We start from the raw sequence: 16,675 nt of genomic DNA, 5'->3' as shown, positions 1-16,675 counted from the left end.
AAAGTTCACCCACACAACATCCAGTGAAGATTTGCCTCCTCCTTTCTATAAGTGATTTCTTATCGTCATTCTTGTGGAAAATATCATAAATTTCTTTTAAATATAGTATTTATTACTCCAAAGACTAAAGTTTTATTTCTTCTATGTGGAGGTTCAGTGACAGGAAGACCGTTGGTCTATAGCGCCCTCTGGTGGCAGTCTGCATGAACAGAAACACTAATGCTAAATTATAACTGTAAATAAGATGTCCTTTATTAATGTCATATTAATAGGTAAAAAAAGGTTAGACAAACAGTAAAAAAATCAATACACAAAAATGTATGTAAAATATAATTTAATTAATAATATTATAAAAAATCCACACAACTATTAAAAACTTGTAATAGGATGTTTCTTGGAGATCACTCCTTCCTTGTTTTGGGTTTGGGGGCTGAAACAGACAGAAAGTTTAACACTGTGAGAAAAAAAAGAGAAGGAATAATAGTGTAAAAAAAGAAACAATGGTGCAAAAAAGCAACAGTAAAGTATGAAAATATAAAACATTTTGATAATGGAGCATGAGGAGGAGAAAAAAAAACATGCAGAGTGGTTTTGTTTTTCACCATTTGGATTCTCCTGTTTGTAGAAAGTCTTCAGCATGTCTACGGCTTCCTCTGCTCTGTGACCTGAAATACACTGAACACACACACATATTATACACACTACACACTGCACCACACAAGGACTTTACATTCATGTAACTCTTGAGCATCCCATTCAGAAAAGGAGCTGATCTGCTTGCCTAAAGATTTCTGAACTCAGCTGCAGGAAGCACAAACTACTCCACAAACATGCAGGCGGAATCCAGAAAGACACCAGGAGCAAACACGGACCTTGAACTGGGTCCCAGTGTGAGGCAGGTCTGCAGAGGAAACATCCAGGACTGAGCCGCAGCCTCCGAAGCGCTCGTTCCTGCAGCCGTACACGACCACGGGGATGTCTGACAGCTGGTAAAGGAACAACAACTGAATCCAAACACACATACACACATGCACACACACTAGCAGAGAGGTGAGGTGAGGATACTGAGGAGGCGCAGCGCTGCAGCACACATTATGCACGGCTCCACGGTGACGTACAGCGCCATCCGCTCGCACACGCTCTTCGCGTCCAAGCTGCTACGCCAACACCAGTCCAGGACCTGATCCAGAGCGACCATCTCAGCGTGCCGAGTGGCCTGAAAAAACCACCACGCACAAAGAAACGTATGCAAACCTCAGGTATCATGTTGATGCTCAGGTATTTGTTCCTCTACTTCATTAAACATTAAACAGCTGATTGAAACTCTGATATATCCCATCATACTGATGCTCAAAAGCCAATGGCGAGTGTGACCCTTGGAGTGGCTTTAAATTGATTTGGTTGCAGTTTTTAAACAGAGGTTCAGCCCTGAAACTTTCAAAATTTACAAAAGACTCTTTGTAATTTAATGAGATGGGCTGAAATCATTAAACAAAAAAGCACAGCTGATTCTGTGGAGGTCAGGTGGGAACTTTTTGCACTTCAGTCCAGATAAGGTGACGCTTTAACTCCGAATTTCTTCAGCAGTAAAAACACTTTTTGATACCATCTCTCTTTGCACTTAAATGTAAAGCTGAAAGGATTTCCTGTACCTGTATGGACTTTAAAAATAAAGCTACTCAGACTTTAAGACAAAAATGACCCAAGCAACCAAATAAAAGGAGCAAAGTGTTTTCTTCTTTATATATATATATATATATATATATATATATATATATATATATATATATATATATGTATAGCGTCTATATTTAAATCCAAAATCTACTTTCTCATCAAGAACAGTGCCCAGATGTATCTCTGCACTGTTCACGGCCTTTTGCTCATCTTTCATCAGACATGATGCAGGGACAGCGGGGACTTTTCCTTAGTTTGAGCCACATTTATTTGGAAGGAAAACTGTTCACACCATGAAAGAATTTTCTCAGTTATGGGCTCTCACTCCACACGCCACAGAGGACTCACTATTGCAGAATCACCGGCTTACTTAAGGACAAATATTGATCAGTGATTGATCTGACACTCGCAGATTACAGAAACTAATTAGGTCGGTCAAAGCAAACTACACAGTGGGGGATTACTGTACAGAGTACCATTAACCCAGACCCTCTGGGACCTGTTTGTTCAATAGTTTGAACAGATAATTGTTCAAACTATTGAACTTGTTACATTTTAATATACCAATATATTATTTCTTCTTCTCCTCTTTTCTTTTCTCCACACCAATAGTTAGTGTATCAGTTTTATAATTTATTCATTTTGCTTTGTCTTAGTTGTTGACTTACAAGTTCTGAAAGAAGACCATTCATACATACATCTGCATTTGCAGAGACAAATAACTTCAGTCATGTGCGGCACATTTTGCCTACATTTTTAGTCTCATTGACTTCATTCCTTCCCTTCCCCACAACTTCGTCTTTGTAGACCATGAGACATCCGACAGGCACCTCTCCATTCTCCAGAGCTTCTTTGGCCTGCAGCAACACATTTAAAAAGGCAGTCAACAGGAAGCAACTAAAGATGGAAAATTGGTTAGTGTTAAGAAGGACTTCAGAAGAGAAAAATCCCCGATACGCCCGTGCACAGATCTCTGGCTGCAGCTCACAGCTTTGAGAGTGTGGTGTCTTTAGGGTTCTCTAGATTAAACTTTAAGACATTTCTTAATATCATAAAAGAGGCACATGAAATTATTTTTAACATTATACACTAATTATTAAGGATTTAGGGGTTATTACAGTGGATCATCTGCCTCCTGCCATCTCTATCATCCTCCTCTGCCATACTAACCCTTCTTTCACTACATCCATGAACCTCCTCTGTGGCCTTGCCTGGCAACTCTGCATTCAACACCCTTTATCCAGTACATGTTCTGCACATGTCCAAACCACCTCAGCCTTGCCTCTTTATCTCCAAATACTTAAGCTTTCCCTCTGATTTCTAATCTTGTGCATCCTGCTCACTGCAACTGAAAATCTGAGCATCTTCAGCTCGGCCTCCTGTATTTTTCTCAGTGCCACATCTCCAAACCATCACAGCAGGTCTCACTACCATCACCTTCACTTTTACTCTTGCTGCTGACCTTCTGTCAACAATCACCCCTGACACTCGTCTCCACCTGCTCCATCCTGGCTGTACTCTCTTCTTCATCTCTCTTGTGCACTGTCTGTTGCTTGGGATGGTTGACCTCAGGTATTTAAACTCGTCTACCTTGACTATTACACTTATCTCTTTCTCATTCACACACAGATTTTCTATCTGAAATTCATTACACTCTCTTCCACCTGTTTACTACAGATCACAGTGCTATCTACAAACATCCACGAGGTTCACGCAGACACCTGTGTGACCACATCTGACAAATGTTTACATTATTTATTATTTACTATTATAAAGAAACTTTTTTCCAGCTGTATATAATATCACTACTTAATCCCTAAACATGATCAGAGCCTGGATAAACAGCAGAAAAGGGGCATCAGAGGTCTATAACAGAAAAACTGAAATACAAATAAAGACATCTAAGTAGCATTACTATATAAAATTAGCTAGAAAAATAACCAATACCTCAATCAATACAATAAGGCAAATAAAAAATAGAACCTTCGTAGTTCACACACCGAGTAGTTTAAATGAAAATTAAATAATTACTTTAAAACCGCAAATTTTACAAAACAAACAACAAAGTCGCCGTGACTCGGCTGAAGAGTTAACGGAGTGATTAAAAACACGAGCTCACCATGTCAAAAGCTCTGGCCATCCACCTCTCAATTTCCTCTTCACTCGGACAGAACAGCTCCACAGACTCTTCTTTACTACCCTCCTCTGTTCCCATTTCAACTGCTGTGACCAAAACTCAATATAAAAAAAACATTTTTTAGAGTTCTGGTTTTTTAATTCCTGTTTTTCCCGTTGCCGCGCCGATGTAACGAACTCACACCGATGGGGGGAAGATAATATTGGACGGACCACTCGCTGCACCTGCGCTCCACGCTCGTTCGGGTCTAATGACGTCAAGTTGATGACTATTGTGGAGGGATCTAAACCGGATGTTATCGATTTTACCCCCAAAAATAAAAGAACAATTTCATGGTATAGTGATACAGGGATAAACTAAATTTTTAGGGCTTGCTACGATTCGTTTATAAGATTAAAAAAATCTATTGTGTTTTACTTCAGAGACCAGTCTGACGATGGTGACAAACTAGTGTCTCAAAACTATCTATATATTAGATATTCATTTTTGTTTTCGTCAAATTTTGAAATATTTTATTTTAAAATTTGTGGCTCAGTTTTGCAAAGCTTGTATGTGATTGGTATAATGCATTGTATTGTATATTTTATATGCATTTAAAAAAATTACGTGTTTCTTCCTTGCCTAAATAAATAAGAATGTTTCCAGGAGCCTTGTTGCAGACACAAAGTCACTTTATGATTACTGTAGTTCGACTTGTGGTTTTATTTTGACATAGATAACCGGAAGTCATTACAATAGTTACCATGACCAAAGTACTTTGGCACTTTTGAGAGTTAGCAAGCTGCTACCCGAAACATGTCCGTAAAATAGTAAGAAAGAATTTAGAAATAGAGTTTTTGTTGTTTTAGTTGGTGGCCCTCTCTCTGTCCGAGGATGTTTTCGTCTACGTGGAATTTTATAAAACGCCATAAAAAGAAATTTATTTTCACCGGAGCTCTAATTGGAGGTAAGTCATGTTCCTGTTAGCCGCCGTGCTAATGCAAGACTGCAGCAACACGCCAGACTCCGCAGAACAGCCTTTAGATTGGGCTTTTTATCCCCCTGTAAAATAAAGACAGAAGAAATGCACGCTAACCCATATTTCAAAAGCATAAAAAAAGAATGGTATTTGGTTTATTCGGAATTTGTTTTCTCCATCGTGCCGCAGAATATTTAGTGAAACTACCCTGTTTTTTTAACAACCCACAAGGTGTGTTTGCATTGAAAAGACCTTTTTAGGAAACCAGTTAGTTTCACCGAAATTAACACTGCTTTATGTGGTAGTTGATTACTAAGTTAAATACGATTCATTGGAGTTCTTACCGTGTATTTTATTTGGGGCTCTTTAAATAGCCAACAAATGAATGAAATTTGGTGTAGCTGTTCATTATTCGTGTTTAAAATTAATTAAGTGTACGCTGACCTCCACATAACTGCTGGCCTTTTATCTCACGTGGCTTTATGGAAACTTCAGTCTCACTTACCATATTAATTGATAAGCTATAGCATCTGCAGCAAGTCGTAACATAGGCACACATTTATAAGTGGGATCCGGTGGCTATTTGACTTTACTGGTTTAATACTGAGAGTAGTAAATGTGGGGGGGTGGTTCAGAGATAGTAGGCAGCGGCACCAGGAGGCAAGAGTCCCTGCAGTGCAAGTTTTTCTGAATGACCACCTTTTTTTGTTTCAACATTTTTATTTTTAAACTTTAAATATAAACAAAACAAGAAAAATTACATTTATTACACTCTATTTTCACGCACCAGACCCCACACCCACCACTCCCTCATCCCAATGCACCTCAAGTTGCAGAAAGCCAGCTAGTAAAAGGAGACCAAATACAGTTATACTGATAAAGTTTGTCTAATAAACCATAAGTCATTTTTTCGTAGGATGCCAATTTAACCATTGTCGTCAACCATTCTTCCTGGGGAGGGGGGCGCTTTTCCCGCCAGTGTCAGACCTGCTTAGCCGTAGTAAGGGCCAGGATGATCCATTTTTTATTATCGGGGGAGAAGTCGCAGTTAGAAAGTTCTGTGGTTATACCAAGCATGGACAGTTTGGTGAGACGCGAAATCTTCTTTTCAGAACACTAAAAATGACCTCCATGATATTTTCCCACCAGTCCCAAAGTATATATAGAATATAGAATATGTAGAGTCGAGGCATCCTGGCCATCACATTTCCAGCAATTGTCCATTGAATCAAATTCCATTTGTGCAATTGTTGCGGTGTTCAATGCCACCTGTGGATTATCTCTAACTGGATAAATCTGCTGCCTATTTCCTTATACATGGTATTAACGTTATGAAGACATGACTCCCATTCAGCTGGAGATCTGTCCACCAGTGTTGGGCAAGTTACTTTGAAAAAGTAATTCAATTATAGTTACTAGTTACTTCTTCAAAAAAGTAACTGAGTTAGTAACTGAGTTACAATATTCTAAAAGTAATTAATTACTTGAAAAGTAACTATTGCGTTACTTTTAAAAAAAAAAGTTTAACCCTCTGGGGTCCAGGGTATAATTGGCCATTTTAACTACTTTTGATTTTCCCTCCACATTTTACCTTTAAAAACTGTTTACTTTGCCTTGTTTGGTATCATCCTTTTCAGCACAACCTCACGTGTCTGAATTTACGGTTATGTTTTAATTTTGACATACTGTATTAACACAATTGATCTAAAATCAGACAAAAACCATAAAATCCGAGTAGAAAAAGTTATATTCTTTACTGTAACAACCACAAACATCTTTAATGAATCATATTTCATAACTTTAAATGCAAATATAAATTGTCAATTTTAAAATCCTATGCACAAGTTTACTTTTACCCTTTTTTTAAATAACCATTTCAAACTATTTAAAGAACAATCAGCTGTTCTTCAATAAGATGCCACACAAATCATTTGTGCCACTCCAAAAAAATAATTTCTGTCCACTATAAAGGAGAACATCACAGCCTGATACCTGCAGGTCTGACAGCAGCAGGTGTATCACTCCTTTTTCTACCTGGAGACAGCAGTCACCTTATTGTTCTGACACACAACACAAAACTATCCACAACACTACACACTAACTACACAAGACAACACATTAACTACACACTCCAAACACGCTAAACGTCACAAATCTCTCACATCTCAAAACTCGCTCTCTCTCTTTTTCTGCTCTCTCTCTCTCTCTCTCTCGCCGTCACTCCTAAAACTTCCGCTGTTTTTTTTTTTGTTTTGGTCATAAGCGGAGAGTGCTTGCTAGTGCTGTCCTTAGACAGTAAACGTGACGAAACTATTGAGGAAAAAACGCCGCGTATATATTGTTTATCATGACTCTGGTTTTACGTGGCCTATCAACATAATTTATAAACTGGTATATGTCACCTTGTTGCTTTGTCTTTAAGTGGTCGTGTGATTGGCTTACCACGACTACTTTATTCTTCCTCAGTCAAACAGCAGCACTCATGCGATTGTTTTGCCCCTTTAGCTCCAGGTGTTGTGCTAGACAGTGATCGTGATTTTCGCGTCCGCGGGAGCGCGCAGCTGCTTAAAGCTGTAGCGTCCAGATTACTTACGTAGTCAGCTACTTCCGTGCAACTGATATAAGATGCGGTAAGCTGAACACAGCTTCAACAGTCTGTTTGTTGAAAAATAGTAACGGACCGCGTTTCCTTGTTAGCAACTGTAACGGCGTTGTAACGATAGGAATAGTAATTAGTTAGATTACTCGTTACTGAAAAAAGTAACGCCGCTAGTAACGCCGTTACTTGTAACGCCGTTATTCCCATCACTGCTGTCCACTGCCAGATCTTGGGCCCAACAACCTTTAACTTTGGAAAGAGGGTCAGCTAACTGATCTTGCAGTAAATGGTACATCTTAGGCTATGTTCACACTGCAGGTCTTAATGCTCAATTCCGATTTTTTGATCAAATCCAATTTTTTTTGTCTGGTTGTTCACACTACAAATAAAATGCGACAGCAAACGCGCTCTAGTGTGAACCCTCAAAGTGGCCCGCATGCGCAAAAGAAGACGTCACACACAACGTGCTCTGTTTAGACCCAGAGCAAACAGTATTGTTTGACTGATGGCCCTTAATATAAAGACTTGTTTCGGACTTTACGTTTCCCAATTTTTGCTTTAAGTTATTTTGTTATTTACATAATAATGTAAATAACCTAATAATGATCCTTATTGCTGTTTTAAAGAGTAGCAGTGCTTCAAAGGATAGTTGCAGATTTCTGTCAGAATCTGCAGATTATACAGTACAAATAAAATGTTCACGTTTCTCCAACATTGTCTTCCCAACAGTTTCACTGACATCTACGCTGGATGGCCAGGAAGCGTTCGCGATGTCTTATCGGGTGCTTCTCCGGAGCTGATAATTGGCGTCTGTCTTGTGTCAGTGACGTAAAAGACGGATTTAATGCGACTTGACCATTCAAACAGCAGTCGCTTTCTAAAACATCGGATATGTATCGGATTCAGTACCACATACGAAAGTGACCCAGATCGGATTTGAAAATATCAGATTTGTGCCGTTCACACTGTCATACCGTGATTGGATATGGGTCGCATAGGGTCAAAAAAATCGGATTTGATGCGCTTTCGCCTGCAGTGTGAACGTAGCCTTAGAGGTAATACCTTTACCAAAGGGTGATCTTGAAAGCAGTGCTTCCACAGGGCTGCCTGCAGGACAACTCATGGGGCTTTCCAGCCATTTTGATAAAGAACTGCGCGTTTGGACATATCTCCAGAATTGATTGCACTGCAAATTATATAGCTTAACAATCTGATCAAAGCTCAGGAAACCTTTGGTTCTGCAATCAAATAAATGTGATACATAGAGGATGCCTGCCTTACGCCACTGTAGCCAGTCAACCTGTGCCCCACCAATTAAAATTCTTTCCCCATAAAGGTGCTAAAGGTGATTTAATGAAGTCCCAATGGCCCGTCCTGTGTAATTTGCACCATAATGTTTTCACAGTTACAATTATTGGATGGTTAGGTTTAGGAAATATACTTTTGAAAAACAGTGGTTTATCCTTGCACTGGAGAAACTTGGAGAATCCATTTCAAGGCTCATTTCAGCTGTTACATTTTACACAGTGATTCAACACCTTTAATTTGTCACAAGTCCGTTTAACTGCTACTGAAAGTACAGCCCTCTGGTATTATTCCATGTCATAAATATCTGCAGGGCAAATCCTGGTTAGCTTTTTGCATCGTACCAAAGCCAAGGATAGTTTTCTGCATTTAATATGACCTCATTGTGCTGTCTGCGTCCCTCCTCAGGCGTGTACCTTTTAGGTAAATATGCCCAGAAAAAGTTCCGTGAGATCCAAGAGAGGGAGGCTACAGAGTACATTGCTCAGGCCAGAAGACAGTTCCACTTCGAGAGCAACCAGAGGACCTGCAACATGACTGGTAATTATTTTACACTTTACCTTGTTATGACTAACAGTTGACAGAAAAAGGTGAGGACCAACACTACAGTAAAAGATTTAAATGTGTGTTGCAGTGCTGTCCATGCTCCCAGCGCTCAAAGAAGCCATCGTCACGCAACTCAACTCAGAAAGTCTCACAACACTACTCAAGTCCAAGTGAGGAAAAAGCTTCTTTAACTCGGTCAAACAGTAGTAGTATACACAAGTTTATTATTTAAGGCTACATTTTTCTTTTGTTCGTTATTTTATGTTGATTATTGCAGTTGTTGATTTTATTCTTGAGGAAAACATTTAATTTTGAAATTAGCACAAGTTCATGTAGTGAAATAAATGTGTACAGTGGCTGACGACCATTTCATTCACATCTACTTTACAGACCGGCTAATAAACTGGAGATCTGGGAAGATTTAAAGATCATCAGTAAGTGTTTTTCAGTTCAGATGTCACAGAGTGTATCTGAGTAAAATCTAAATGCCTCTAAATAATCTAATAAATGACTTATTGGATTTAAAAACAAACATAAGGAAACTTAAAATATGATAACAGAACTTGTCGTTTCGTTCAGGTTTTACACGCACAGTTGTGGCGGTGTACAGCACCTGTATGCTGGTGGTTTTACTGAGAGTCCAGCTGAACATCATTGGAGGATACCTGTACCTGGATAACTCAGTGGGAAAGAGCACAACGGTGAGGAGCACAGTGATTCCTAGAACTGATTGACTATGTGTAAAATGATCAGCTGCAGCTCACTGTGTCAGGAGTTTTGGGAACTTTGGAAACTGTTTCGAAAGAGAGAGACATATTAGACATGTTAAATATCTGTCTGATAATATTTATCCGTGATCATAAAAATACACCTTTAAAACATTACCTGGTTTCCCCAAAAAAGCCCTGACCTGTTGTGAACCTCTCGGGCTGTCCTGCAGTTTCTGCCACACTGAGGTGATGAATTGTGGGGTGGTTTGTCTGTTGGAGAGTTTGGACCCCAGGGCAAAGCCTTGGGTTCTTTGTCATGCTCCATACACGTCCACTGGCAGGGTGGACATTGTTTGGGTGGGTGGTAGGTACATGTCAGAAAATATTTCCCACATCTGTCAGTGATATGAGAATGCGAGAATGCCCATTTCTGACCTGCTAGTTCCCAGTTTGTGTCCAGTTATGCTGATTTGTGTCATTCTGAGAGTAAGACGGGTAATATTTTGGTGTACCCACAGCTAGGAAATAGTCATCCTGTGTACTGACTCCTGCACCAGAAACCTGTTTTCTGTTGTAAAATGAAAGATTTTCTAAGGTTTGTGTGAAAAAGTTTGAATCAATATCCAGATATGCCAGGACCCAAGGTTTCCCTGACGAACACTGTTAACAGGTTAAAAAAAAAAAAAAGGTTGAGTTTTATTTGATTCCCCAGTAAAACTGGTGAAGCTTTTCGGTGCAGTGTAACACATGGCTGTGATTAAAGAGAGCAGCACAGCAGTGCTTTTTGCCTGAACTGAATAACATAGAAGAGAATACGTTAAAGATTTAATTAATGACCTGTTGATTAAAATAAGCTTAGATTGGCTCAAAAAATCTCTGCCTGTTAAAGCTGAGGTGAATATTATTCAGGAGTGTGTCTGTGTTGTGTGTCTGCTTGCAGACCCCTCTTGCCCCCCCAGACGTCCAGCAGCAGTACTTGTCAAGTATCCAGCACCTACTGGGAGACGGTATAGCACTGACACAAAAGCAGAAAACTGTAAAATCCTTGTTTCCATCTGTCAGTGCAGGACTCTTGTAGTAACAGACTTCTGTCTCTGTCTCACACTAGGTTTGACAGAGCTGATAACCGTAGTGAAGAAGGCGGTACAGAGCTCACTGGGAAGGTGAGTCTGCAACAATTATTCTCTTCATTATCCATCAGTGACCTATAAAGCAACAGAACAAGTTATTAACAACTTAGCTTAGGCTGGTAAAACAATGTGGAACAAATTATTTGTATTGATCTTTATTGTGCATCTTTTAAATTAAAAAATCAATCATCAAAACATCAACGTGGTTTATTTCTCATCTCCAGCGTGTCTCTGAAGGAGACCTGGTCTCTGCTGGAGTTGGAGCAGCAGCTGAACTGGATCAGAGCGGAGGTGGAGGCCAGCTCGAGGCGGTCTCTGTCCTGGTACCTGCTTGCAGATGACGAGAACGTGCTGGCCGACCAGGTGACTGCTCAAAGCAGATTTACACTGCCGTTCACGGGAAAACCCCATTACAGAGTCTTACAGATCTCTTTTCTTCTGCTTCTGTAGGCGTGCGGGCTCACAGAGAATGACATTATGACCATAAAGCTGCTTAACGAGACTAGAGACATGCTGGATAGGTAAATGACACACCTGTTTGTAGGTATGCTTTAACAAGATTGTGTTTGTGCTCCTGTGAAAGGTGAATTTCTGCTTTTTGTGTCTGACTTCAGTCCAGACTTCACCACTGTCCTCAAAGCCTGTCTGAACCGAGGTTTCTCCCGTCTCTGTGACAACCTGGCCGAGTTCTTCCGCCCGCCTCCAAGTGACTCTGCCCCCAGCTGTGCACCTGATAGGTAAGCCATTGACACCTGTTTTATTTATTTGTTTTACTGCTATCATTTGCATTTGAAACATGGAGAAATCTTATTAAATCCCTACATATGTGATAGCAGCTGGAGATATTATTATTCTGTCACTGGAGTTTGGTGACCTGAGGGTTACACTAGAAACAAATTTCAATAACGCCGGGCTTTCTTTGGCTTCGTTGGCTTGACAACTGCTTCATTCTGCTCACATAAAATGGGCCACTTCATATTCTTCCACACAAAATAATCCCTATGTGTCCTGCATTCGAGTAGCTGCAGTTACAGCGGTGTTAAACAGACCAAGCAGCAGATTACCATCAAATATAAAGACATTTATACATTTTCATTCCTGTGACATTACAGCGTTCAATTTGTACTTCATTCAGTGGTTTTAGTAAAGTATGGCTTAACAGCTTGCACTTAAAAAAATGTCCCTCCAGCAGAGAATCGATATTGCATTTAAAATGTGCTGCAAATATAAGAATAAGAAAATGTGGGCCCTCCTGGCGATTTTAAACTAAACCTCTAAACATAACCTGCTCCTCACCAGGGCATATACTAAGTATGGGTTGACGCAGTGATTTAGACAGGTAACCAGAGAGCCAGTTTCACAAGCTGAAACTGAAAATGCACATAATGATTTAGAAGATGTTAACATTCAAATCAGGTACTTTGATAGTTCTTTTTAAGCTTTTCCTTTTGGAATGCCAAAATGGACATTAATATAGTCCTACCTGTTCAGGAGGACTATATTAACACCTAATGTTCTTCAGTTGTTTGGGGTTGTCAGATCTGATTCTGTTTAGGTCGTGGTCACTCCTCGGTTTTGTCTGAACATAAATACCGGCCATGTGTAATGTAATGTAAAAGACACTCCTTATACACATATTAAGTGTTATAAGGTGGGTAGGCTTTTTTGTCCTTGTTCTTATTTCCCAGCAAACATTAGCATCAAGTGGGCATTACCTTAACTTTGCTGTCTTTTTCTGTGTTTGTGTGTTCAGTCTGTCTGCAGTCAGTCTGCCGCTGGCAAAGATCATCCCCATCATCAACGGTCAGATCAACACCATCTGCAGTGAGACCCCCAGTCACTTTGTTCAGGTAACATCGAACACCATTTTTTTGGTTCAGATGAACAAACGGTGGAGTGAACTGTATCAGAGCGATGTGCAGTATTTCAGAATGGCAAACAGCCAGATTCAGGGTGAAACAGTTGGAACAGGCAGCTGCTGTAGCTGTTAGTTATCTGTCAATCGGTCATTGTCCACACCGTTTGCTTTTTGATTTTCTTTACTGTTGGGAGCGTAATGTTCAAACATGTTCCAATCTGCTGACAGGTGCAGCTCTCATTTCAGAGTACACATGTTAATGAGTTCTAGAGAATCACTGTCAGATTGATTATGAAATCTTTAATCTTGCACAATCCGTTTCACTTTCTTTAATGTGTTTCAAACAGTCTTAGATTATTTTATTCTTATTCATCTGCACTTTTGGGCCCTTTATCAAACCTTTATTTTGATTGAAATTATTTAAGAGGATTGTCTGACTATATATTATTTTTTTTTATTTCCAAAAAAGTTAGGATTTGTGTAACATGTAAATAAAACCAAATCATTTATATCCTTTACTTAATAAAAAATTGTACAAAGACAACATATCGCATTGTTTAACTGAGAGATTTGTTTATTTTCACTTTTATTTTCTTACAAACTTGGTTGTATGTTAATCAAACATGTTTAAATCTGTGCGATCTCTGCAGGAGCTGCTGATGAATGACCAGGTGAAGGAGTTTGCAGCCAATGTCTACGAGACCTTCAGCACGCCGCAGGAGCTGCAGAAGTAATCGTTTGGATTGGACGAGATGAGGAGGAGAAGGAGAGGGAGGATTCGAGAGGAAGAGGAGTGGGATGAAAATGGAGATTATTAAAGTCCTGGATTGTCAGCTCCTCCTGAGACACTTTTCCTCCTCAGCATCTCGCAAACTTCTCACTCCGTGATTTGTGGCCACGGCAGGACAGCAGGGGTGTTCAAGCTCAGCGCCGTGGTGAATTACCAAACGGGAGGAGGAAGATGAGACCTCCACTGAGTCTGTAGTCAGAGCAGAGCCTGCAGTCAACTTTAGGACCATTGCTGCTTGGGAACTGGAATCCCATTTAACCCAGTAAGGTGGTTTTTGTTTGCTCTGCACCTCAGCTGTGTGTTTGAAGATCAGAAGAGTTTACAGTGTGTTTCTCTTTTTCTGTTCAAACTTCTGTAGTGGCCTGTTTGTAAGATAGGTCAGGTGTGGACACATTTCTATTATTGTTATTAATCAGTATTTTTACTGTGGGGGTGCTGAAGCAGATGGCGTTTTCAGAATATTTCAACTTAAACTTGGATGAAGAAGCTAATGAAAATGTCATGGATAGTTAAATCTGTATGTTTGTTTTCATTCTGGGAGTGTCACATGGTGATGGAACGAGAGTAAATGACCCATTTTTAGAGCTCTACAAACATTGGGAGGTTTGATGGGTGCTGATGGCGTAAGGTCTCTGGTCACAGGTTGATCAGTCAGTTGACGGTGGTTTGTGTCACCTTTGGACCTTTTTCACATGTTTTCACTCTTATTTACTGGTTGAGTTTGGGCACTAAAATTTATTCAGCTGGTCTTAGGAAAAGACGTGGTGGTTTGGGTTAAAATGGGGCGCTCCACAACGGGATATGTGTGAAGCATGACAGGCCTGGAGTGACAGTCGTATGTCACCAATGCTGTAATCCAGTGTATATAGCTACGGAAAGAGACCGTGTGCATAGCTGAGACATGCCAATGGCGTTGTCTTTCATCCTGGAAACACCCAGTGTAGTTAACTGTTTTGTTTTTTTTTAATATGGAGCTATAAATTACATGAAGACTTCCTTGAATTTTAATCTGATTTCATGCTACGAATCTGTTTTGGAGGCTCTTTTAACTCTAACTTCTGCAGTTCCTTTGTTGTCCAGAAGGTGTCACACTTCAACTGTTTATATGCTTATTTCCAACCTTTAGCTTCACATTAAGTTGCTACCCCTGTTTTGAAGTCCCTCGTCTTTCGATTCTTTATATTATTGGTATAATATTCTGGTCTTTGTGAAAATGCAGCATCATTTTACTTAAATGGCACAGATATTTTTCTCATTAATTTCAAGTTAATGTTATATTTGGTGCAAAATCTTTCTAATCTTTCCCATTTTTCTTATGCTCATATGTATTTGACCACTTGGCTTTAGACTCATCTGTATAGACACAACAGGACTGTTATTCAAAGCCCAATCTTTCTCCTGTCGTCCTGCTGTGCTACATATTTTCACTCTCTGCCTACACATGCTACATCAGGCCCTTTTCTGAGACATGGGCGCGTATCACTGTTTCATCAGTCTGGTAAAGTGACACTTTTACATCAAAGTACCTCACTGCTTTATTTGTGCATACCTCTCACAGTGATGGAAAGAGCAGCAGTGTGTGCATTTGCAACAAGGGCAGACGAACCTTTGCACTCTTTGTGTGTTGTTTGCATTGTTTCTAGAAAAGTGTAACCACACCTTTGAATGTTGGACAGGTGTACCTACCCCTGGGCTGTCCTCTGAGAAAGAAATGTCTTTTGAATTTTTGAAACAGTAAAAATTCATCCTGTAAATCAGAAACGGAGTTTGTGAGATGAATTGTTTTATGAAGTTCAACTCACAAGCAACTCAGAAGGATGCACAAGAGATCTTGTATATGCCTTTCCGTTAGTATGGCAGCGTGTATGCAGTCTTGTTAAAATGAATACTAGTTAGGAGCTGGTATGATTGCAGTTTTACAAAGGAGCAGCCACTGTTTGCTTTTAGATGTGAAGCTAACACTGAGATGCCATCAGGTTGAGGGGAGGAAGAAGTGCATGTGCAAAAGAGAGTTTAAAAGAAATAGTCACACCTGATCAGCTGATCGTGTAGGTAGAACAGTGAGAAATACTGCACTTTGAGCCCCTATGAGTCACTATTTTCACTGAGAGAAATGAGATCGCTGATAGTTGAAGGTGTTTGATTTAATCAGTATCAAAACTCCCGGCTTCAAGAATTCTTCCTGAGAAGTCAGTGCCAGGTTTCAGTTTTGAATTCTGTCTCCATCACAGTTTTCATATGATGTGTGATATGTTATGTCTCATCTGGCTTTGATTGCAAGAATTTACAACATCCAGCCAGTATTCACTCTCATATCTGCTGCATAAAAATCTCTCCTCCTAAAAGTCTTAATTTAAGCAAAGTTGTGGATCACTTTTGATGACCTGAAATGCTCCTGCAGCTGTAATGGAGAAAAACCCTGAGTCTGACTTTCCACTAATTGTTTGTCAAGGCAGATTTTTCACTTAGTTTCCTTCTCAGAAGATGAGGAAACATCAGGTGACAGTCCGACTAACTTAGTTCCTGGTTCCCGAGTTGCATAATAAACCCAGCAGGGTGAGAATGTAAAACTCTGTATTTAATCACAGATGTTATGCCTTTTTGAAGCATAATGTCCTGAATGACAGCTGAAATGTATGTTTGTATCAATTTATTAAAGAGATAATACATATGACACGTGATTTCATATACTGTCTTTCTTTTGTGTATTTTTAAAGGTTCAAACTGGAAATTGTCATGGAGTTTTTGTGCCACTAGGGGGCACTCTACTGTTCTCTACTGTGGGCTCTTATCATCCTAAGATAAGATCCCACATGTTGGAAAATGCTGGTATTGGAAAATGATCATTGTGGCTGTTAAAAATTGTGTGACTCTTGTGACGTATGAAAGGATGAAATAATCTTTTAATTACTTACTTTAGTGGAAAGATTTTCCTAAAATAGAAATAAAACATTTCGTAATCACA

General features: G+C 39.6%; 2 protein-coding genes across 3 annotated transcripts; one reads left to right on the top strand and one right to left on the bottom strand.

Annotated features, from left to right (window-relative positions):
• Positions 1–250: 250 nt before the first annotated feature.
• adat2 (adenosine deaminase tRNA specific 2) lies at positions 251–4,022 on the bottom strand. 2 transcript variants are annotated; one of them, XM_063495658.1, is made up of 6 exons: positions 3,797–4,021; positions 2,430–2,534; positions 1,066–1,216; positions 873–979; positions 603–675; positions 251–430 (listed from the first exon to the last, which is right to left on the bottom strand). In XM_063495658.1, exons 1-6 carry the CDS (start codon positions 3,890–3,892, stop codon positions 402–404), a joined length of 561 nt encoding a protein of 186 aa, XP_063351728.1. In that variant the 5' UTR covers positions 3,893–4,021; the 3' UTR covers positions 251–401. The 2 variants fall into 2 exon arrangements, with proteins under 2 accessions (XP_063351728.1, XP_063351731.1); XM_063495661.1 differs by lacking the exon at positions 251–430 and having other exon boundaries at positions 782–979; positions 3,797–4,022.
• A 547-nt stretch (positions 4,023–4,569) lies between these two features.
• On the top strand, positions 4,570–16,377 carry pex3 (peroxisomal biogenesis factor 3). The gene is made up of 12 exons (XM_063496131.1): positions 4,570–4,760; positions 9,085–9,216; positions 9,311–9,392; positions 9,613–9,656; positions 9,802–9,923; positions 10,873–10,939; positions 11,041–11,095; positions 11,287–11,425; positions 11,513–11,583; positions 11,677–11,799; positions 12,816–12,912; positions 13,571–16,377. Exons 1-12 carry the CDS (start codon positions 4,688–4,690, stop codon positions 13,652–13,654), a joined length of 1,089 nt encoding a protein of 362 aa, XP_063352201.1. The 5' UTR covers positions 4,570–4,687; the 3' UTR covers positions 13,655–16,377.
• Positions 16,378–16,675: the final 298 nt, after the last annotated feature.

The sequence above is a fragment of the Pelmatolapia mariae genome, linkage group LG15 (assembly GCF_036321145.2).
Source record: "Pelmatolapia mariae isolate MD_Pm_ZW linkage group LG15, Pm_UMD_F_2, whole genome shotgun sequence".
NCBI classification, from domain to species: domain Eukaryota; kingdom Metazoa; phylum Chordata; class Actinopteri; order Cichliformes; family Cichlidae; genus Pelmatolapia; species Pelmatolapia mariae.
Note: the sequence above shows the minus strand (reverse complement) of the source record. Positions and strands in the feature narration are given on the sequence as shown.

Excerpts from the sequence above, each read along its gene's own strand:
- adat2 (XM_063495658.1), bottom strand. The coding sequence starts at position 3,892 with ATGGGAACAGAGGAGGGTAGTAAAGAAGAGTCTGTGGAGCTGTTCTGT. Across the intron at positions 980-1,065 it reads TGCAGCGCTGCGCCTCCTCA|ACATCCCCGTGGTCGTGTAC; the intron begins GTATCCTCACCT and ends ACCAGCTGTCAG. Across the intron at positions 676-872 it reads ACACTGGGACCCAGTTCAAG|TGTATTTCAGGTCACAGAGC; the intron begins GTCCGTGTTTGC and ends GTGTGTGTTCAG.
- pex3 (XM_063496131.1), top strand. The coding sequence starts at position 4,688 with ATGTTTTCGTCTACGTGGAATTTTATAAAACGCCATAAAAAGAAATTT. Across the intron at positions 10,940-11,040 it reads CCAGCACCTACTGGGAGACG|GTTTGACAGAGCTGATAACC; the intron begins GTATAGCACTGA and ends GTCTCACACTAG. Across the intron at positions 11,426-11,512 it reads AGAACGTGCTGGCCGACCAG|GCGTGCGGGCTCACAGAGAA; the intron begins GTGACTGCTCAA and ends CTGCTTCTGTAG.